General features: G+C 38.3%; 2 protein-coding genes across 2 annotated transcripts in view; both read right to left on the reverse strand.

Annotated features, from left to right (window-relative positions):
- Nucleotides 1-1376: 1376 nt before the first annotated feature.
- On the reverse strand, nucleotides 1377-9005 carry LOC114470405 (uncharacterized). The gene is made up of 2 exons (XM_028458592.1): nucleotides 8206-9005; nucleotides 1377-3314 (listed from the first exon to the last, which is right to left on the reverse strand). The coding sequence occupies exons 1-2, from the start codon at nucleotides 8855-8857 to the stop codon at nucleotides 1762-1764; spliced, it is 2205 nt and encodes a 734-aa protein (XP_028314393.1). The 5' UTR covers nucleotides 8858-9005; the 3' UTR covers nucleotides 1377-1761.
- A 7-nt stretch (nucleotides 9006-9012) lies between these two features.
- The window catches only part of LOC114470080 (uncharacterized), a 37435-nt gene continuing 22181 nt past the window's right edge, over nucleotides 9013-24266 (reverse strand). Inside the window, exons 3-4 of the mRNA XM_028458095.1 lie at nucleotides 9098-9321; nucleotides 9013-9033 (exon numbers count right to left, since the gene is read on the reverse strand). Of these exons, the coding sequence (XP_028313896.1) occupies nucleotides 9013-9033; nucleotides 9098-9321 (245 nt within the window). The remainder of the gene's footprint in view (nucleotides 9034-9097; nucleotides 9322-24266) is intronic.

A 24266-nucleotide genomic window follows, 5' to 3' on the forward strand; every position in this document is an offset into this window, starting at 1 on the left:
CAACCTTTTTGATTGTTCTGCGTACGGAGCCTTTCCCTAAATGCTCTGCATCCCCAATGTTGTAAGAAAACTACAGTTTGCAAAAAATATAAAGCAGCACAACATTAGTAATGATGTGAGCGCACGTCTGCGGTGTGTGATGTTACAAATGTGTGATCACTGGTCAGAGAATAGTGTCAAGGTAAATTAAAGTGTTCCTTGAGAAGCAGTGTTCAGGTGGGCGGAGCCAGGTAAAAACCCAGCGTTTCTTAGAGAAAACCTACCAACAAGCAGGTTCAGTTCACGGAGAATGTTACCATGGTGACATACTCATAATAGAACATACTTCGCCTTCAGGAATGGGATACTGAGAGTTTCCCTTATCCTTATTTATTATTATTATAATTATAGTGAGGTGCATTGACTTCTTAATATGATATTCATTTATGCTATATACCTTTTCACTTAAAAGCTGAGTATAGGCCTTCAACAGGTGGCTTTAAACATATGGGGTTTGCAATCCTAGCCAGTTATTTCTGTAGCTCTGCTGTTGGGATGTTTATTGCCTGTCAATCGTGGAAGTTGCCTATTTTCATACGATTCTGCTGATGCAGGGGGTTTTTCCACCGTAATGAACATTTGTTGTTTCCTTCTTTGCCTTAAAAGGTAAGGCTTTGGGGTCCACCTGTTGGGTTTCAAATTTCTCGTCAGTCTATATATGTGATTACCGGGCTGGATTTCTTTAGAGCATGATCTGACCCCGGTTGCTCTCATTGAACTGTTGTCTCCATTTCTCCTATTTTTGCCTCAGAACATTTGACCTTCCTTGTTCCCCCAGGGATTCTGTCTCTACCCTGGTTTTTGATTCTGCTTGTTTTAATAAACGTTGTATTATTTTGCAAGTCAGCTTCAATGAAGACTTTTTTCTACACAACACCTCTTTTTTACATCCACATCATCACCTGGGGAGACACGACAATAGTGTTTGTGGTTTGTTTGTTTTTTGTTCTTTGCACCATCCAACAAGCTAAATTCCTTGTGATGTTTTTAAACTGCACTTGGCAAATAAAACTGATTCTGAATCAAAAGGTTTCTTCCATTGCTGCTTCCGCAACTGGCTTCATCTTGTGGCTGCTGTGAGACTTGAATTCAGACCAACTCTTCTGACAGGAAACAATCAGTCGGGATGTGTTTCTCTCATATCCTGATCAGAGTAATCCTTTGGAATTATGGCTTTTAGTTTGCCATGCCTGGAATAAACCATCTGACCAAATAGTGCTTCATTTTTTTGGGGGGGGAGAAATTTACATTGATCTCCTGAAATGTTTCATTTGTCAACTGCCAGTCCTCTTCAGAGTCGTCTGCTGATCCCTTTGATGTGATCCCTTCGTTGACTTCCGCATAGTTATTCCTGCAAGTTTATTATGCCTTCTTTTTGAAGAAGTCAAGGAGATCAAAATACATTTCCTGAAAAAAATATCTGAATAAATGAAACCTTAACATATTATTCAAAAAGAAGACAAATTTAACTTGCTCCATACCAGAGACCAGTTCAACATGTTTAACTAGCTTAGCATATAGCCATTAGGTCCAGATGTTTGGGTTGGCTTAGTAAAGGGCGGGGCTAAGGCATCAGGTCTACCTAATGTTTTTATTTTTTTGTTATGCCAAGGAAATAAATGAAGAAATTTGCCCTCATCATTTGGTGAGTTCTTGGACTGATGATTAGTGTATGTTCTCTTCTCTCTATGTAAGTTTCCACCTGGTGATGCAGTTCATCTTTCACATTATGGCACACCAGCTTTTTTCTTTCTTCAGCATCATTTTGATCTCATCAGTGATCTCCGTCTTATGTTTCCCCTGCAGCTTTTCTTTCAATTCTTGATCTGTCTCAGCTTCAAACTCCGTTTTTTGCCTTTTGAGTAGATCATAGAATTTCTGAATGTTTTCTTTATCCTCGAAGACACACTGCAGTACACTTTGGATTTCGTTGTCGTGTTTTTCTTCCATCCACTTCAAATCCTTGCTGTACTTCTTCTTGAATTCGTTAGATTTCTCAGCCTCTTCCCGAGCTTTCTCTTTGTACGATTTCTTCATCTTCCGCATGGACATCAAGTGTTTCTCCTCCAACTCCTTCCTCTCATTTTCCTCCTCCTGTCTACGTTGTCGTTCCTTTTCCTCGGCTTCTCTTTCTAGTTTTTCCTTCTCCAGTTTGTATTCTTCCTTCAGTTTCTGGATCTCGTTAAGCTTTTTCTGCTCTCTCTGCTGGTTTTCCTTGAACCTTTCTGCTCGTTCTCTCTCACAGGTGGCCTGAGCTTCCTTCCTGTCCGCTCTTGCCTTCTCCAGTTCCTTCTCCACGGTCTCCTTCATACTGACATCTTGTTTCATTTTTGCCTTTAGGTTTTCTATTTTTTTTTCCCACATTAGTCGTTCCATCTCCTCTTGTGCGATCCTCTTCTCTTCCTCTTCCTTGACCATTTTTTGTTGCTCAAGCTTTAACTTCTCCAGCTGATTGATGATGTGTTCCTTCTCCTTCAGCTGTTTCTGCCTCAGGTTTCTCTCCTGGTCGATTTCTGCTCTCTGTTCTTCGATCCTTTTAGTCATCTCCTGGATTACGGCCTTGTGCTTACTCTCCAGCTCCTGCCTCTCCCTCTCCATCTCCTCCTCCTTCTCCTTCACGATCCTCTCTGCCTCTTTCTGAATGGCTGCTTCAGCCTCTTGCAGCATCTCATTAGTGAAGCACTTTCCTCCATTCGCTCTCACCATGACGTCTATCATCTTAAATAGCTCGCTGACCTGAGCACGGTTCTTCTCCTTGTTGTTGAGGACATGGTATCTTCCTCCACAGTCTGAGATCAGCTTTTTGAAGGAGTCGTCACTCTCCTCAATGTACTCATTGATGGACTGCTGTTCGTCTTTCAGAATGTCTCCTTTGGTGAAGAGAACAATAATGAACTTGTCAACGTTCTTCCCAAATCCTTTCTTGAGAAGTTTCAGGGTCTCCTCGTCCTCCTGTGTGAATCTTCCAATAGGTATCACCAGCAGGAAGACGTGCGGGCCGGGAGCCAACATGCTGATGCACTTCACCAGCTCTTCGCAAACCTGTTCGTTGGAAAGACTTTTGTCAAACAGACCAGGTGTGTCCACCACGAATACTGGACGCCCGTCTACCTGACCCTTAACCTTCTGACAGCACTTGGTCACTGATTTGAAGGAAGCCTTGGTATAAAAAGCTTGTTCTCCCAGGATAGTGTTTCCTGACGAGCTTTTTCCATTCCCTGTCTTCCCAAACAAGACGATCCGAAGGCAGTCGGGACTCTCCATTTCTTCTACACCTGTGAAATTACCGGACACAAAGTCAGTCAGTTATATTGTGTTATTATTATTATTAGTATCCTTTTTTGCTAAAATTCAAACAAAACATCAATCAGACAATGTGGAATTATTCACCTATTGCATAACATGTATTAAAAGATGGCAAACATCCATTATTGAGTTAAATGTCTGATGAAATGACCAAAGGTACACCTAATATTAGATAATCTGGTCCAATAATTGCAAAAAGTGCTCTACCTGGGGGGTATTTCATCAAAGTGTTCTCAGTAGAGCCAGGCTTATGGTTTAAACCTGGTTCAGCAAAGCCGTCCGTGACCATGCTGGCTTTTACAATTTCATCAAACTCTTCTCAGCTTCAATTTCCCCAGCTGAGCCGAACCAGCTGACAGTGTTTAGCTTAAGTGAACGTCCTCATAAGACCCACAAGATCAATCACAGATTTAATAATTAGAGAGTGAAGGCGCATGCACTGCAGGTTTTACAATGAATGAGAAGCCAATAGGAACTAATGCTGAGACCAACAGTACGTGACGTCATCTGTTACTGAGCAGTGAAAATAAATGACGAACAGGTAAAAAAAGAACCAGCTGTGGTTTGAACATTTTAAAAGTAATAAAGGGTTAAAGAAGGTGTTATTTAGTCAATTTATCATAGCAAAGAACTAAAACATGTTGTGATCACACACTGATCGTGTGCTTTTGATAAGTTTTTTAACACCTGTCAGCGTTTAACACCTGTCAGCGTTGAAAAGCGATAGTGTATCTTTGTCATTGGAAGCCTTAGTGCTCTGCCCTGTGACTGTCCCTGAAGCCCCTCCCTCTCAGTATATCCACAGCTTTCTCAGTATTAATCTCTGATCAATGAATGAACACATTTGTACCGTGCGGTGAATAGATCGGCAATGGATACGCACGTGTCCTTATATATTATTACGGTTTAAACACATGGAGACTGTGATATCTCATTAAAAATATGGTACACTTTAAACATGTAGACTATGATTATGTTGTAATTTTTATGGATTTAAAATCATATTAAAACATTTACCATGATATTCTGTTTCATTTCCTTTTAAAATACCGTATTAAAGCGGTATTTAAAATAAAAAAACAGTATAACAGAAGTCTTTTTGAGTATTTTTTTCTTTTGTAGATCTTTACTGAGCGTTTTAAATCACCACTAAATGACTTCTTTAATAATGATAACGTGGTTTCATGAGAGAGCATCTGCAGCTTAAGCCAAGCTAAGCTAACCAAACATGTGGGACTGGTCGCTACGTGCTAAGTTAACCAAACATGTGGGACTGGTTGCTACGTGCTAAGTTAACCAAACATGTAGGACTGGTTGCTACGTGCTAAGCACATGTGGGACTGGTTGTTATGTGCTAATCTAACCAAACATGTGGGACTGGTATGGAGTTATTTATCAGTCTCAGAAGAAGCACATTTATCGTCTGCAATACGATCATATTGATCACGAACAGAAACATTTAGTGCGAGCTCGACTGTTTGAGAAGTGATGGAACATTGACATTGGTTCATTATTACATACATACATACTCACTGCCTGAGTCTACAGCACATTTACAATGGTGAATTGTCAACAGTTCATGTTTTTTCTTCAGGTTTCCTGTGCTGTTTGGGATGTTAGTTGGTACAATTAGAAAGTCTCAGGGCCAAATGCACAGCCAGCTAATAACAAATGTATTGAAAATAAAAATCTGTGACTAGAAATATTTACTGTGAGCAGCACTTAATGTAAATGATGACTCATGAAAATAAGGTCATCTGGACACCCATCTGCTGTGAGCCTGGTGTCATGTACTGAGTTTGTAACCGTACTGAGATTGTAAGACAATCTGAGCACGCGGCAGCTATGTACTGCCATTGTACCCGTGCTGGAATTGCCATGCGCAAACTGTCATACTGAGATTGCAATGTAATCTTAGTTGTAATTCACATTAATATTGTGTATTAGGAAGTGTAATAATTTTAAATATTTCAGCAAGTTATTTGTCAGTGAACATTAACTCTGAAATTGATTGAACAATCTAAGCACAGCGGAAGTAGCAAAAAGCACTCCAGAAGTAGCAAAAATTAATTTTCCGGTAGTGTGCATGCACATATACAATCTCGATGCAATGCTAGTACGCCACACCGGCCTGTTCAGCTAACGGGCTTTCAGAGAAAAGAGATGATTATCTTTCATTAAAGAGTAACTAAACCCCAAACCCAGTTTTTCTGCAGAATACATATGTATTTGGGTATTAAGTAGTCCTGTTTATTAATCCTAGTCCCACTCTTTACATTTGAGTAAAAGTATTAAAATTTTGTGTATGTAGTTGTAAAATGTCAGAGTGACTGCCCTTTCAGGGTTGAACGCCGGCCATTACAATTGAATTTTTGCTGAGACGGATTATCATGACCATTGTAGGAAACCAAACCACATCAAGCTAAAGACTCTCTTCCTAGCAGGAATTAACCAAGGAGCCTGTTTCTTTATCACGAACTGTTTACACAATAACTGCCCCCGCAACTTTGAGGTGTATAGCTAACCCCACTATGTGGCCTTTGAACCCAATAACGTAGCCGAAGAGACTGACCCAACTCTTTGAAATATTCAGTACGAACTCTTTTTACGACTCCCCACGGGGGAAGAACCTCCCTCTTCTCCCTCCTTTACAAACAGATACTTTTGGAATGCTATAAGATCAAAGAACTGTCCCAATGACCTTTTGACCCCCTGTGGTGAGATGTCACAGAAGGACACTTTCCAGGCCCCTTCTCTGAAGATGTGTCCCAGTGAAAAAGGGAGAACAAGGAAATTGTATTATGTTTGAAAAGTTACAAATTAAAACATTATTCTTTGATTCTACAGAAATTGAAATTGCAAATGTTGTCTGTCTTATTCCACTCTTTTCAGATAATTTAATACCCACAGAATGCTATTTTAAATGTTTCATCATTTAAAAAGTGCTTAAAAATACTAGGAAACATCACAAAAGTTAGTTTGAGGTATCTACTGCAACCATATAGTTAAGAAGAGGCATAACATGATTTTTGACATTTATGAGTAATTACAAGTAAAATTCATTAACCGGTTCCTAAAGTGTTCCTAGGACATTTTCCAGTCATGTTTGGTATCAAACTCTTTCATTATAGATGATATTTCAAGATATGATGTTGAAAAGATGTTTTGAAATATGTGGAATTAATTATTAGGCATTCTTTTATGTTTAGAATCATCCCTTTGTCGTCTGTCTTTGTCTCACATAAGCACACACCCCAGACACACCCAAAGGCAGCCAGCTGAGATGCTGGCAGCTTTAAACCAATCAACGAAGTTCTCTTCTTTGGAGGCAAGTCCCAAAGATAAGCTTTTAAAAGGAAGAAAGCCGCTCCTAACTTCGGTTTTGGACGCGGGCGTTCATGCTCACACGTGTTCCCTCATGTTTCCAGTCTTTCATTTCATTTTTCTTTTATTTGTAGTTGCACCAGTTAGACTTTTTAAGAACCTTGCTTGCAGTGAAAGCCTAAGACGCAAAGGAGCGTGCCTGAAAGCCGACCTTCCAACATCTGAATCGTGGACCAAACCGTGGTCCCTCTCAGTCTGAAACCGGCTGCGATCATCCCAGAAAGGGTTGTGGATCGGCCAATAGAATCACTGCTGTTTAACGAAACAGAACTCGACGGCGGCACGCCAGCGCAGCTGTACTGCTACACAGACGTTGTTCCTGCAAATCCAGAACGTCTCCAGGTCCAACCAGACCACATCTCAAGGTATGGACCAATGAACAATGGACCAGCAGAACCGACTCACTTAAACTACAATACATCCTCATTCAATACATCCTCATACTCACACTCCACTCACAATCCACCACATATGTTTGTCCGTCTCCCCCGTCTGTCTTCCCTCTTTGTTTTGATTTTATTCTTTGATTTTACAATAGTTAGTCTAGATTAGTTCGAATAGTGATTCACTTTACTTCATGTAATCCTCACCTTTATTAGCTTAGAAATGCATTTTTATCATGATTTAATTATCCCATTTCAATTGATATTTTGACTGGGTTAATTGTTGACTTTTGAATAAAAGGTTAAACATAATCTTTGATTCCTCTGATTCATTAAAGCTGTGATTATGGTGTAGATGTTGCTGTTAGAATTCACTTTTCCCTGGTTTCACATTGATGAGTTTAGTCTAAAAACTTAGACATATTTCTCCTGTTAAAAGGAGTGGCACCCCGCAAAATTTTAAGTAATATTAATAATCATAATTAATATTCTTAGTTATATAACCCATTAATAATAACTCATCCTCCTACACCATCGAGCGTCACCTACTTTCACTGTTGGCCCCGCCTCTTCTATAGCTGAGAAGAGGGAGGAGGGTTTCCTCCTATCACAGCCCACAGTGAGCATTTATTCACAGTTCTAATGCAGAACTCCACTGTTCCATGTGAAGCAGCCCACTGCAGCGGTGATGTTTTTGACTCTGCTTCTATAAAGAGCAGATTCTGTGGTAATCAGAGGGTTCATCAAGCTATGTGTGTATGTACAGACACGTGTGTATTCCCGTCTGTCTCTGTGTGCGCGGACGTGTGTGTACGTCTTATTGCTATGGTACGTGAGGTGGTGGAAAAGTAGACTGTTTGACACTGAGTGGTGTCTGTATGGCTGAGAATGAGCTTCACGTCATGATAGTGCGTGCATGTCATAGTAGTGACACATTTCAGCTGTGAACTCAATGTGCAGAGATGACTGGCAGCCTGACTGGGTGTGTCTTATTGCTACAGAAGTCACGCCCATAATCAAGGCATTTGTGTAAAATTTGTCCTGAATAACAACCTGAATCTACATGCTTCAATGTATCTACTTAAATTCTCACCTGGGAGGTGTGACTGAAATTTTTCTTGTAGCTCTTTGATCAAGTTCTCCTGTTGTAAGATCCTGTCAACTTGGACGAGAGCAAACTTCTCTGTGGTGTAAGCAGATGATCTTAAAGATCTCAGTTCAACCATCATATCCACCAGTTCAGGGATCTGGTTTCTGTCCGTCAGGTTAAACACATCAGATCTTCCTCCACATTTCTTACAGAGCTTCAGGATTTCTCTGTCAGTTTTCAGAATGTTGAGATCTGGAGATATCGGCTCAGACTCCACGGAGAACACAATCAGTGTGAGTTTAAATAATTCAGGGCCAAAGATCTTCTGCAGCATGTCAATCCCTTGTTTGTCTTCATCAGTCAGAGGACCTGCAGGTAAGACTAGGATGAAGGCATGGACACCCGGAGGCTCACATTGAGAAACATACTGGTATGACTTCTCCATTACAATCTTCTGAGATTCTTTAAACAGAGCTGTCAGCTCAAGAACAATTTGTGGCCGTTGAGGGAAAGATTGGACGAACAAGTTAATCAACTTCATGTTGCTCCCACACAGAATCAGGTTCAGAGCTACATTCTTCTTTTCACTCAAGCTCATCTCCCCTAGACTAAGAGATCCATTCTTCTCTTTGATCACACTCTCCAGCTTTTCCATAAACTCTTCAACATCTTTTCCCGTCACGTAGAGGCACCGTCCTCCACACGAGGCCAGCAGACGGTCCACACTCACGTTAGTCTGATCTTCTCCATTGGCAGTAACAACCAGAGAGCGTTGGAAGGCTTCCTTACCAAACAAACCAAGGATGAACGTCAGCCGGTGTCTTTTCTTCTCTGTGAATGTGGAAGGTTGGACAATGAGCAGTAGAAGGTTTGGTCCAGGATGGCAGAGGCTCACACACTCCTTCATCAGTTGCTTAGCGTTCTGTCTCTCCATGTTGTAAATGTTGGAGATGGTCACCAGAGTCACACTGGTTCCTTTCCAACAGCCCAGGAAAACACAGCTCTGATCCACGATGGGTTTAAACTCCCATTTGAAATCCCAGCTCTCATGGAGGACTTTACACAGATTGGCTTGGGATTGTTTGTTTTCTCCAAGAAGTAAGATCCTGAGTGAACTTCCTGAAAAAAAAAAAAAAAAAACAAGATCACTAAGAAAGATAAACCTCCTCTTTTCCAGATACTGTCAGTTATGTGGAAAGATGATGGTTATCGCATGATCAATCACACTTTAAAGACTTGGAAAAAATGTCTTGCACGTGTGCTGTAGTAGGGGAACAAAGGGTAATTAATATTCAAAAATATTAATTATTAATTTTAATTCACACACGAACCTCGGTAAACGTAACAGGCTTCATCGGACGGCTGGCACTAGGACCCCCGGAGTAAATGCGTCCCAGTACTGCATTCTCAGGCTGTAATATCACCAGTTTATCATTTTACCTGTTGTGAGAGCTACTGTCTTTACCAGGGAGCAAATATTTATTCGTGGTGATTATTTTCAGAGTTTTACTGGGATTTTTACCAGTGATTAGTTCATATGTCCCCTCCGCTCCGTGGTCCAAACTGAAACCGTGTGTTATTGTTGAGTTGATGCTTCAAAACTAAATCAAAATAAAACAAAATAAAACAATTCTCGTGTGTGGTCTTCTGTTTCATAGACGACAATAAAATGTTTGTTGTATGTCTTTCCTGATAAACCCCTGTCCCCTGTCCAGTCAGAGCCTTCCCAACCCCCAGCCCTAAAGCGGAATTATCTAAAGCCGAATAAACCTGTTTTCCATGTAAACCTCGTTCGGGAATTACCACTTTAATTCTGAATGATTTAACTCGGAGTAAATAATTCCGAATGCAAAAACATCATGTAATCGTTGCCATTCGACAAAATCAAAGATAAAGACATACATAAATTATAAAGGCCAAATCATAGATTTCAAAAGTGTATATCTACAGTATTCTTTTAATTAGAAGATATTTTACATTTACACATCAAATGATCAATTTCTTGTAGTTAGTTAAAGATTACATTTACTGCTGATTTAAAGCAATACAATTTATGTTAAAGATCTATTAATTGATTTATTATTTTTTATCATTTAGGGGTCTATTGTGCCTGCTTTATTTGATTTATTTGGTATCTGTATGTGAGTTGTTTAATGTGTATTAAGTTTAGTATTTAAATTAAAATTATTTGTTAAAAATTTAGATTTTATGGATTTTTCTTCCAAACTGTCTTTTTAGTTTCAATCTGCCCCAGTTATATCTGATTTGTCTCATTGCGTACGTACATGGTTGTGCTAAAGTCAATCTTTGACTGCCCATGAGAAGCAGTGTTGTTCTTTAGATTATCTTGGAGCCCATTACATTCTTTGATGCCTGTAAAGGAACATTCTAAAAGCTAAACACAACTGATTTTATGAAGCTGAAGCCACTTTAAGTTTTGATCTTTGATCCTGAATAATAGTCAGGTTGTTTTGTGTTATTTATTTCAGAATTCCTTGTAACATTTTCAGTTTCTGCTGGTCTCAGGTAAATAAACTGGTATTGAAAGAATAGAATAGTTAGTGTTTCAGTCAGATTGGTATTTGTAAAGATTAATACTGAGCAGAGTTTCGTACTGTTAATGTAAATGATTATAAACTGTAGGATTGGATACAATAACATTTCATTTATCAGAGGCTTTTATCCAAAGCAATGTTAATACAGGAGGAGTAGGAGGGATTCAAACCTCTGAACCTCTGATTATAAGTCAGCTTCATTAACCACTATTCCTCCACCACAGAGATGATCAACAGTGGATTCTTTTCTGATACAGCGCTGATATGAAGCAGTACAGACACAGATGACCCAAAAAATAATGCATTCTTTAATTCTAAGTAACTTAAAAGTTACTTTTTCATGTAACTCAGTTTTTGGGGTAAGTAATCAAAATAGTAACTGAGTTCATTTGTGAATGAAGTAACTAGTAACAGTAACTAGTTACGTTTTTTCAGTAACTAGAACAACACTGGTTGTGACAGAAGTGTGACTGAGTTCAGAACAATTTATTGTACCAACGTTTTTAGTAAGAATTTTTACTTGTTCTTGCAGCTAAAATTCACCAGAATGCATGAATTTGCATGCCTTTTGTTAAAACATTTCTGGGGGGAGGACCCTCATGACCTTTCCCCTCAATTTCCCCTCAGAGGCTTTAACATGTAAATGAAAATGCTGTGAGCTATACACATGCAAATCAGGATAGCAGGGGAACTTCTACTGCAGGAGCTTTAGTACAAACCACATCGTCATCGCAGCTGTGAAGAGTTCAGCTCGGACGTGACCGATTAAGATCAAGGAGGGTAAGTGTTATTATATTACATTTGTTTTTGGCCAGTGTGACTATTTTTCATGTGTATTAGTGTTTTTTTTCAATGCTAACAAGCAATGGTCTAATCTGAAGTCACATGTTTAAAACTCTGAACACGGTCTGCAAAACTCTCAGTCCATGTGGACTAAACTGTGACTCATTTTTCATTGTTTTCACACAAAACACATTCACTGACCACAGTCAACAACAATCATCAACTCTTCTCACTCACTAGTTTTTATTATTAATATTATAACTAGTTCACCACCTGCAAAACACTAAACGTTTACAGCACATTTTTAAAATGCTAACACACTTTGTTCAAAACACATCAGCTAAACGAAATATATTGATTATAGTATTTTGTGTTTTATATAACTGTACCCTATAGATTATTTTTTTGTTTACAGTAATTTTTATATTTTTTTGTGCAGAGATCTTATTTTGTATTAAAATACTGATTTACCTGACCCAATAAGTGAGACTTAAGAGCTTTGCTAGTTTATCAGTGTGAGCACGGCTGCTCAGACGCTCCTCTCCCCTCTCCGGTATAAAACTATCTTTCTCTCTCTCACTCATGTGTTTACAGTCTGCATCTGCTTGGCTGTGTGCAGCGATTGGCTCTGGCCGCACACGTGACTCTTGCTCGGGTGAGGAGCTGTGTAATAGATATGTTGGTGCGCTAGCGCCCCCTCACACCCTGAGGTCAAAAACTGAATAGGTTTCATTTGCCGTGCCGTCCAGAAGTGAAATAAATTTTGAAATGACCAAATTACTCCAAAATAACAGGTGCACACACTTGGGGTATTTGGAACGTGTTGACAAGTTTCAGGTCAAACAGGTACCACGTCGGGGAGATATTCGCTCCACACACACACACACACACGCATGCACACAGACGTTTCGTACTCATTGGTATCACACAAAATGTACATTTTAAACACGGAGGTATATGGGGTGCCAAGTGTAAAAATTTTGTATAAAAGTTGTAGCTAACACATTTTCATTATTTATCTCACTTTTATCATATTTAGCACATTGTCCTACATTTAACCACATATCTAACCGGTATATGTTAAATCTAAATGTTAAATCTATATCTAAATTTTAAATCTAAGTCTAAATGTTGAATCTTATATATAAATGTTAAATCTCAATGTTTAAATGCAAATCTAAATATTAAATCTAAATAATATATGTTAAATCTAAATGTTATATATTATATCTAAATGCTTAATCTTATATCTAAATGTTAAATGTTAAATGTTAAATTTAAATGTTAAATGTAAATGTTAAATGTTAAATGTTAAATCAAAATGTTAAATGTTAAATCTAAATGTTGAACTTAAATGTTTCACACTGATGCTAATTGACCCCACCCCTTGTAACTTTAACCAATACACAAGCAGACACACACACAGCCGATCCCATCCACCTGTCCGATGCCTGCCTGTGTGATATGTATGGTTGGTTCTCTCCGTGAGGCAGAGATCGAGCGCGCGGTCATGGCAGGTGACGAGCTGCCCTTCACAGTACACTCCCGCAACACAACAGTGCAACACAGTTATTAAAATGTATTTTAATGCTGTAGTTTGTCAATTTAGATTTAACATTTAGATTTAACATTTAGATATATACGATTAAGCATTTAGATATTATGTATAACATTTAGATTTAGATTTAAACATTGAGATTTAACATATATTATTTAGATTTAGATATTCAGATTTAGATTTAATATTTATATATAAGATTTAACATTTAGACTTGGATGTAACATTTAGACTTAGATGTAAAATTTAGATATAACGTTTAGACTTAGTAGATGTAAAATTTAGATATAACATAACATTTAGATTTAACATTTAGATATAACATATACCATTTAGATTTTAAATATTTAGATTTAATGCTTTTTTTAACCTCTATATATGGGGTTAAATGTTGTGTTAAATGTAGTAAAATGTGCTAAATATGAGAAAAGTAAGATACATAATGAAAATGTGTTAGCTACAACATTTATACTACATTTTTACACTTGGCACCCCATAGAGGTATGGTATATACATATTCTAAGTGTTTTAGATGTTCGTGTGAATTTGGGATTTATAGAGATTTTCTAACACTCTGAGGAGTAGGAGGAAAAAATAAAAATGGAAAGTTAAAGTAATGAAATTAATAAAACCTAACCAAAATTAAAATTATGGACTATAAATCTAGAATTTTTGATTGAGAGAATTTGTTAAGTTATAAACCACCTTTCTGCCAGAATTGTGTGTGCGTGCAGTTTTATGCTCCTTCGAACAGGCGGGATGACAACAGCTCCTTCTGCGTAACCAGCAGTATGTGGGGAAAAAGCTTTTCCTGGCACTTTTCCGAGGATGTTTTCCACTCATTCACTGTACGGGCCCGCGGGGATACTGTCGGCCTGGATGGGTTCTGGTTCTGCATCACTAAACTGAAAACACTTCTGACTGTTTAAGTCAGAGGCAAAGAGGAGGGCCAGAGAGCGTTGAGAGAGCGTATGAGCTAGAACTGGCTGAGAACTGGGCTGAAGTCAGAGCGTAAGTGCGAGCTTAAGAGAGCCTAGGAGAGAGAGTAAGAGAGAGCCCGAGATTTAGGGAGTGAGGCCTTTTATGAACATGTCAAGAGGTTATCTGATTGCAGGAGTGAGTGAGACCTGATTGGTTGGCAGAAAGAAGCAGGAGTCTTTACTTCCCTGTAAAGAAGACAAGATGGTGGGGCTATCCCCACATGTGCTTTTTAAACAATGTTTAAAGCACAGAAAATCACCTTAGCGTAACATGGGCCCTTTAAGACTACAGCATATAATGCAAAAAGTCGCCAGCAGGAGGTGCTGTAGAACCAGCTCAAAGAGCAAAACATCCAGAATCAGTATATTGAACGGGATCGTCCCCAAAATCGAATCACTTGTGCTTCATCTCATTTTGTAAATTTCCTGAAAAAATCCTTGACAGAGCAAAAATGTTTTATTCTTCCATGAACTACACAAACATACAAACGTCTGTTGATCTCACATTATTAGATAAGTAATATTGAAGTTCAATGGCCGATCACGTTAACAAAAAATGTTTCCATCATCTTCAGTTACAGAATTCTTACCATGTTTGGAAAGAATTTGTAGTCAGAATTAGCAAAGATCATTCTAATATTCAAGAAAATATAATGACTATATATATAGAATTGAATCATCCTTTTATGTCACCAGGGCCGGTGCACACAGTTTTGCCGCTCACTTTTATCTCCAAAAACACTCGGCTAAAGCAGGACGTAGTCAGCAAACACCACGGTCAGTGCACGCTTGTCTGGAAACGGGCCAATATATTTAAATCCATCTGAGTGCTAAAGTTTCTTTGAAGCACAGGATGAGACGGAGCATGGAATGAAGACACAGAAACGTTCACTCTCAGTGTGATTTATGTTTCTGTGTCACGTCGACACCTGATGTGCCTCCAAAAAAATCCAAACTCCACACCAGAAGCAGAAATTAGGTTTTAGAGTCTATCAGCACACATTTCACAGAGATCCTCTGCACTTCATCATGACTGTACTTGGTCCACGTTATAAAGATCATTAATTGGATGGAATTAAAGCAGTGCATACAAGAAACAATGTGGATGGATGTGGAAAACCTGTGGAGACGCACTACAGAACTCACTTACACATGCAAAATAAGAGAAGGGCATTATTTATTTGATTTTCTCTATGATATACAATCCTATAGTTAACCTGTTCTCATTCTAATTGATTTGGGATAATTTAACAAAAACAAATTTCTGTAAAATATGGTTGAAATGAAATACCTTGTTTTCTGCTTATGCTAGCATTAATTTTGAACAGTAAATTGCTTTCATCTACTATCAATTGTGTAATTTTGATTGAATATTGATAAATTATTATATTTTTCTTAATTTGTAGATTATCTGATAATTTTTAATGGGTATTTTATTGTGATAAGCATATATAATCTCTAAATTTTGAACTAATATACATCTTTTTTTAATAGTGTGTTTGGATGAGTTTGTCATGAAGAGAGGTTCATGCACTCCCCAAATGGCTAAAGTACTAACAGAGAGCATCCTGAATATAATAGTATATGAGACCAATATCCATGGTTGAGGATGACGGCTTAGGCAGATGATAAAGACCTTCCATCCAGAATACACCTTACCATGTAGAACTCTTTAGTTGGTTTAAAGTTCTTACTACCAGAACCCATAAGGCAGGTCAGCAACATCTTTTGTTACAAGTGTTTCTGTTATGAGTAGTTGTTCAAGACCACATACACTTTGTATTATTTTATTTATTATTGTGATCACAATTTTTCATGTTGAAAAGACAACTATTATAAATGCCATATTTTGTCCTGTCATTGTTTTATTTCCGTTCTGTAAAACATGCTGTTAGAGTACAACAGGCTCACAGCATTTTAATGTCAACAAAGGTAGTCCTACAAGATTAAATCCACCTAATTGTATTAGTAAGTGGTTGACAAGTGGCTATTTTAGATTTGTTGTACACTTGTCTTAAAGTATAAAGGATACTGGAGCTTGGTTGGGGTGGTGAGACGGCTCGTAGCAGGCACTAGAAAATTTCCCATATATTCAAATCCATAACTTGACAAGTATTTTCAGCATACAGCCATACAGCAGACTAGTAAATTTACAGTCTAATGACAGAAATGCGTTTTGCATTAGCATGTTCCGAAAAAGCTCCAGCCACAAACAAGAGCCATGTTTTCAGAGGCAGAAAAACTGTTGGAGTTATGTCTGTGCCTACCCATCTCCGTGGCCTCATCCGAGCACACTTTCTCCACCTCGCATCTTTCTAAGACATGGGTACACAGCACCATGACCCAGAAAAGACTCTCACACCTTTTGCTGATGCATCCACACACAAAGATTCTGAACTCCCTGAACATTTATCCCCTCATGAGAGACTTTAGCAGTTCAAAGTAAGAGCACAGTGACACCGCGCACTTTCATATCTAGGCATGCAGTTTAATGTCCCACTACAGTATTTTTGCAAGGTGGTGGGGATGGAGATGGAGTGTTTTGATCTTGTGTTCTGTGCGTAATGGATGTGGAGTGCTGTTCAATAACATGCTTAAAGGCACACTGTGTAACTTTTGGCTACTAGGGGCACTATACCTGAAACTTTCACGTCAAACGCCACTAGTGGCAAAAATCAACAGTCAGTCAGTCGGACCAGCCTCCCTTGTCTTTTGATTGTGTATGCAGACAGTAGTGACTTGTAACTTTGGGATAAGGATAGGCTCTCAGGGCTGAGAACTTTTACCTGCTACTACCACCTCCTCACTGATTCTCCTCCACGCCAAATCCTTCCTTGTGCGGTCCCAGTTATAAAGGCCGTGTCAAACAGCTCCAGGTGGTCACACACAGCTTCTACTCCATGGTTGAATGGGTGAACAGACCGGTGTCCGTGTTGACGGCCTGACGTCATCATCAACAAAGACTCAGAATGCGTTCGGCATCAATGTCTGATCTCTTGCAGTGTGACTCTGAAGTGCTGTATGTTTGAAAACAGGTTTATGTTTTAAAGTCTACGAAGGTTTGAACTTTGAGAGTGTTTAAAGAAGAGAGAAATGTTAATTCCTGTCTGAGAAATGTATAACAATAGTAAAAAATAAAGCTGACTACTTTGCGAATTTTGCCTATTGCGGGTTATTTTTAGAAGGTAACCGAGGGACTACTGTATATCCGAGCCTGTGGTCACGTGACTGCCGTAAAGCGATACATTCTCCAGGCATTCTCTAGGTCACATGACCTGGCCAAAGACGGTCGGTCTCTCCAAATTTACATGGTCTGTATTTCAAGATTGAAGCCCCAGTTGGAGCACTGATACTGTCAAGTGCTGTATATTGGCCTGAGGAATCATTTAAAATAACTTATGTGGGTCAACTCTTTAGGTCAAAAAGTCAGCGGTGTGCCTTTAAATAGTTTAAATATTATTTCCTTGTCGTGTGCATATATGGATTTTGAAGCTAATAGAGTCGCGTGACATAAACGTAGATGGTGCAGTGACTAAAGTTGACAGTTGACTAAATCTATTGCAATGTTATAGCGTTATTGTGAAGTTTAAGTAATAGTGCATATATTCATATGAGAACTGATGATGTCTGTGTATTTTAAATAGGCCTATAGGCTCATACGTTTTTTGTCCAAAGGTTTTTTTCACAGCCCTTCCAGCGGCTCTGTTAATACCTTTTTCTTCTGGTGAGTCTTTGGTCAGCTGTTTAAAGCATTAATAACAAAGCGGGTATAATTTGTGCCTTTATTATACACGTGAGTATTAATAATGTACAAGCATGATGATAATAAGCAAATTCAAACAATGATAACTCAAAGGTTACTACAGATTAAACTGGCATAACACATTATATACATTATGTACACTGATTTAATGTATATACATATTCTGAGTGGAATGTATGAAGTGTGTCGATTGTTATGCCTGTGTTTTAGTGGATGTTAGAGGGTGGTGCGAATGCAAAAACAAAAATAAATAATAATAAATGGAAAAATGAAACGAGATATACTATGATTTTGGGGCTTGATAAGAGTTTTTGTTTGTTTTTATGCCACCTTTTTCATAGCTGTGTGTGCGTTTTTACACTTCCTCCTCAAGTTGTGTTGGCAACGGCTCCAGTTATGTAGTCAGTGTGTGTGTGTTTGTGTATGTTACCAGAGAAGGCCGAACAAATTGCTTCGTAGACTCTTAATAGATTTAATTATAGTTATATTACAAATAAATCATTCATATTATTCACAACATTTCTGGAAAAGAACTGTTCCTATGGAAAGATATTTAAGGTATTTTTAAAATTGATACTTAAAGAATTTAATTTGCCACACACAACAGATGCGTAATTGAATCTTGAAACTTTTCTCCTGGAGAAAAACATGATTAAACATTTGAATCGGGTAGTCTAAATTAATATGTAAACAGGAATGTTTCTAGAATATAAAAGATGAGGTTGCTTTTAATTTCTAACAAACACAACCCAATGATCATAAACACTGATGCACATCTAGCTTCTTCTGGGTGTTGGATTTATGCAAACCAAAAGCCAGGCAATGGCCTTATCTGTGAGTTATAATTCAGACGAGTTGGAGAGAAGATATTTTAACTGTTCAGTGTTCCGTTGGGGGAGGTAAGATGGAGAGAAAAGGCATCACATGTGCAGATCTGCTTTTGGGAGGAGGTTGTCATGTTCTGTTGGTTAAGTTTAGTTATTCTGTGTCTTTGTTTATTTTGAGTCCAGTCTTGTGGTAACTCTTGTCTGTGTTTCAGGGATCCCTGCTTGTGGCTCCACCCCTCAGTGATGTCTGTGTGCTTGGTGATTGAGTAGCTCCCTCATGTTTGCACCCAGGTGTGGCCCATTCCTAATCAGGCCTCCTCCACTATTTAATGAGTGCTTGGTCACAGTGTGGTTGCTGGTTCGTTGTGTGTGATTAGTTGTCTCCTTCCGTGTGTCTGGTCTTGCTCCCTGTTCCTACTCCCCTGGTTTTGGATTTAAGTTTGGATTTTGAGAAAGTTTGTTTGAGGAATAAACATGGACTGGTTCCAAGAACGATATCCCTCTATCCTGCCTCCGTCTCTCCTTGCATTTGGGTCCACACCCAACCGTGACAGATGGGGGTAACACTGATTAATGTTGGTGCAGCAGGTGGGAATTGTGTCGCACCAATGACTTTGACCCAGACTTCATTGAGACAAATTATTAATCCCATATATAATATATATATACTATCATAGTCCCCAATTTGAGGAAAAATTATTAGATATGATTTGTTGATGCCTTAATTGTCCAAAGCAGTGTAGTTGTGCACTGTTATCGTGAAATATTATTCTATTGTTTAAGAAATATTGTAAAAAAAAAAAGAAATAAAAAAGTATTTCCTGTACTAAATGTCCCTATATTTAAAATTACATTTAAATAAACATATCCTTTATTTTATTTTCAGGAACAAGGAAAGAGTTTCATTACATCTGATTTTAACTTCATCTAAATTTAACAACAACACAAACTGTAAGCAATGAGACAAATTAGTGATGTCAATCACGAGCGAACCGGCTCTTTGACGTGAACGCCGGGAGCCACTTTACGTCTCTCTCTCTCTCTTTTTTTTCTTTTCAAGCCGCATTTGATTGGATGCGTAGGGAATCAAACCTTCCAAGTTGAACTCTGACTGAGATACTAGTCTCACCATTGAACGAGTCAGAATGTCTGTCTCCCACTGTGAAATGCAAACATGCCCCACAGGGGGACCTTCTCCCAATTCCTGTCCAAACAAAGGAACAGGTGAATCCAAGAACAGTTTTGCTCTTGTATCACCTCTCTGTTACATTATGATCAAAAGGAAACAATCAGTCAATGTTTACATGCTAAATTTTCCAACTCTGTGCTCCGACCCCCTGCTGATTTTGTCACCTCCAGAACCCAAACCAGAGGTGCCACAGGACGTTGGAATAATACCAGCTTTCTGTTTCCCGCACCAATGAGAACAAAGAACATGTACTTGTTTGAAGTCACAAAAGAAAGCATTATTGGAATGGTTCCTGCAGAAATTTAAATTGCAAATATTGTCTCTCCTATGCCACTCTTCAGGTAATTCAATAACCAACAGAATGTTATTTTTAAAATGTTTCATCATTTAAAAGGTGCTTGAAACCCTAGAAAACATCACAAAGCTTAGTTTAAGGTATTTACAGTTAACCATATGGTAAAGAAAAAGCCTAACATGATTTTTTACATTCAGGTTTATGAAGTACTAACTATGCTATTTTTCCGCCATGTCTGGTATCAAACCGTTTCATAATAGATGATATATTAAGATATGACGTTAAAAAGATGTTTTGAAATATGTGGAATGAATTATTAGGCATTTTTCTATGTTTGGGAACTCCCTCTATTGTCTGTCATTCCACTTCATGCCCATACTTGAGACACACCCACAAGCTGAAAGCAGAGACATTGACCAATCACCGATATGATCTCACAATGATCAACCAAAATACCTCTTCCAAAACGCGTCTCCAAATTCTTTTAAAAGAAGCTCCAGAAACTTTAGTTTTGGACGCGGGCTTTCATGCTCACACGTGTTCCCTCGTATTTCCAGTCTTTCATTTCATTTTTCTTTTATTTGTAGTTGCATCAGTTAGACTTTTTAAGAACCTTGCTCGTAGCGAAAGCGTAAGACGCAAAACAGTGTGCCTGAAAGCCGACCTTCCAACATCCGAATTGTGGACCAAACCGTGGTCCATCTTATTCTGAAATCGGCTGCGATCTACCCAGAAGGGGTTGTGGATCGGCCAACAGAAACCCTGCTGTTTTTAACAAAACAGAACTCAACGGCAGCACGCCAGCGCAGCTATACCGCCACACGAACGTTGTTTATGCAAACCCAGAATGTCTCCAGGTCCAACCCAGACCGCATCTCAAGGTATGGACCAGTGAACAATGGACCAGCAGAACTGACTCACTTAAACTACAATACATCCTCATTCACTCACTCACAATCCACCATATACAGTATATGTTTGTCCGTTCTCCCTTGTCTGTCTTTCCCTCTTTGTTTTATGAGCTCGCTTTATGATTCTATTCTTTGATTTTATAATAGTTAGTCTAGATTAGTTTAAAATAGTGATTGACTTTACTACATGTAATCTTCACTTTTGTTAGCTTAGAAATGCATTTCATCATGATTTAATCACCACATTGTTCTCGTTTCTTACTGAATTATGCAAATAAAAGGTTAAACTGTAATCATTGATACCTGATTTATTAAAGCTGTATTTTAGGTGTAGATGTCCTGTACAAATCCACTTACCTCATTTAATACTTTTTTTAGTCTTAAGAAAAACTTAGACATATTTCCTCTTTTTAAGAGGTGGCACCCAGGAATTCGTTGAGTTAATATTAATAATCATAATTAATATTCTCATTCATACAACCCATTATAAACTACCCTTATCCTCCAACAGTTGATATGTGTTTCTGTCTGTGATGAGCAGAGGGGGGAGGGTGTCACATTAGTGTCAAAAACCACACGCGTGAAAACAATCGCGCGCATAAAACCCGTAGTTAGTGAGCTGGCATGTGCTCGCGGTCCCTCCATGAGGTGAATTCTCGCACTCGTTTACGTGCGCCGTCATTTTCTGCGTGCTTTTGGTAACTTCCTGTGTGCTCGACATCACTTCCTGCTTGCTCGAATGGGAATTCAGTGGCTACTATCGTGAGCAGCAAAATCAGTTTACCCACCAGGATCAACCCCTCAAATCTGAGGCACTTGGTTTTTCTTAAGGCAGTGGCTATCCGTACGGTTACCGTATCAATATAACATTCTATCCGTACGCACTGCCCCTATTTGGCCAGTTTAGGTCACGTGATAGGCAGTGTTGGGAACGTTACTTTAAAAAAGTAATTAGTTATAGTTACTCACTACTTTTTCAAAAAAGTAACTGCGTTAGTAACTAAATTACTCTATAATAAAAGTAACTCATTACCAAGGAAAGTAACTATTTGCGTTACTATTTAAAAAAAAAAGTTGCTCTATGTCAAAGAATTCACATTTTTTAGATGCGTGTGTCGTTAAGACTTTGTCCACATCTGTTGCTTACAACAGATGTGGACAAAGTCTTCTCTCCTGGATATAATGAACACTTCACATACACGTTCATGCCTTTGACCACAATTAATTTAAAGTAGTGTTTGTATCGTCACCTTAAAAATGTCAACTTTTCATCAGACTGCTCCACGCTCACCATCTCTGCTGCTTCATCCAATCTGGCTCGTCGCCTTAGCCATTCATAATCGCTCACCTTGTTTTTAACCCGCCTCCTCTTGCTGGCACATGTGTAAAAACACTGGCTCTGATTGGCTACCATGAAACATTACGCAGCCTAAGCCAATCATAAACGCTCACCTTGTTTTTAACCCACCTCCTCACAACAGTCGAGTCAGAAGCCGGGGATGCTTTCGGATAACATTTTATTTAATCAATGCATGTAACGTACCGCATTTAACGTTCAGTACCGATAACAGCGTTGTAACGGCGTAAAAAGTAATTAGTTAGATTACCCCGTTACTGAAAAACAAACGCCGTTACCTAACGCCGTTACTTTAAACGCCGTTATTCCAAACACTGATGATAGGTCAGTCATTGGCCAGTTTAGGTCACGTGACTAAAACTAAACCTAACCGTAAACCTAACCCTAAAAATTGTTGCGATATAGGGTTATAACCTAACCCTAAGACACTCCATACGAGTACTTTGGTAAACGTACCAATAGTGTCTGTCCGTACGGCAACCGTACGAATAGACACTTTGTTTAATGCCAATCTTCACTAAAGGAGAAAACTGGATGCATATTTTCATTTTTTTAAATACATTTTAATTTATATTTTGTTGTGTGATTCTGTAAGCTTCTGTATGATGTTTCATATTAAATTTGTTTAGTAGAAAAAAGCTAAAAGTTAGTTAGGGTAATTTGTAAATAGTTAATAAATTAAGTTAACCACCCAAAAAATCTTAAGAGCCACTTGGGAGCTGAAAGAGCCAGCTCTTTTTAGTGAGCCGAACCAAAGAATTACTATCACTTACAAATCAGATATAAACAACCTCAGGGACAGTCAGATTTCCACTATTGTCATATACTGTACTACGAAGCTAGATAATAATTATTATATATTATTATTATATCCTGGATCTCAGTTAGCGGGCTTCACCTAACCATACATTCTCAGTCAGAGAGAAGCTGTCTTACGAATCTAGATTACAACTCGTTAAGTTAAGCGAGGTCATTTCAGCCTGGTTACGTGCGTGCTTTTGTGACAGAGGTGGAGATTACAACGTCAAACCAATCACAATCACAGAGAAACTGGAGAGCAATTTTTGTCACAATTGAGGAATGATTCTTAAAAAATATGAAGAATTAAAATCCAGGATTCAGACCAAAAACAATACTGTTGCTGCAGTAAAAGCATCAAGTAATTAATGCAGGAAATAATGAGTGTTAATTCTTTAATTTAGTTTAGATTATAAACACAAAATAAACCCACACTGATGAGTTTCACTTTCACCTTGTCTGTGGATCTGACGCTGAGTTCATACAGCTCAGCCTACATCATAAGATGGACAATATTTGTATTTTATATCATCTTACAGGACTGAGGCTCTCTGCATCTCCACAGAATACATGCATTAATTAATTAAATAATTAATTTATCAGTCTGACAGCGCCCGATGCACACAGGTTTTATCAGCTGCTTAATGTAGGTCAGTCCATTAGATATAAATCTACAGTGGTATGAAAAAGTTTGGGCACCCTTGTAAATGTTCATGATATTCCTTAATAAATAATTGGTTGTTTGGATAACAAATTCCAGTTAAATTTATCATATAGGAGACAAACACAGTGATATTTGAGAAGTGAAATAAAGTTTATTTTTGAATTTGTTATCCAAACAACCAATTATTTATTAAGGAATATCATGAACATTTACAAGGGTGCCCAAACTTTTTCATACCACTGTATGTTTCCTATTGGATGTCACCAGGTAAATAAAGGATAAATATTCTCTCTCCTGTCAGCATGACATCAGATCCACACAGTGACGTGTTCACACAATGATCGACCTTTTCCTGGGCAGGTCATTTTCAATAGAAATGATTGG

Source organism: Gouania willdenowi, chromosome 9 (assembly GCF_900634775.1).
Source record: "Gouania willdenowi chromosome 9, fGouWil2.1, whole genome shotgun sequence".
Classification (NCBI taxonomy): domain Eukaryota; kingdom Metazoa; phylum Chordata; class Actinopteri; order Blenniiformes; family Gobiesocidae; genus Gouania; species Gouania willdenowi.

What these genes read in the sequence shown, in the direction of transcription:
- LOC114470405 (XM_028458592.1), bottom strand. Translation starts at nt 8,857, where the DNA reads ATGGAAAAGCTGGAGAGTGTGATCAAAGAGAAGAATGGATCTCTTAGT. An exon ending in ATTTCAGTCACACCTCCCAG is followed by an intron (nt 3,315 to 8,205) that starts GTGAGAATTTAA and finishes GTAATTTCACAG; the next exon opens with GTGTAGAAGAAATGGAGAGT.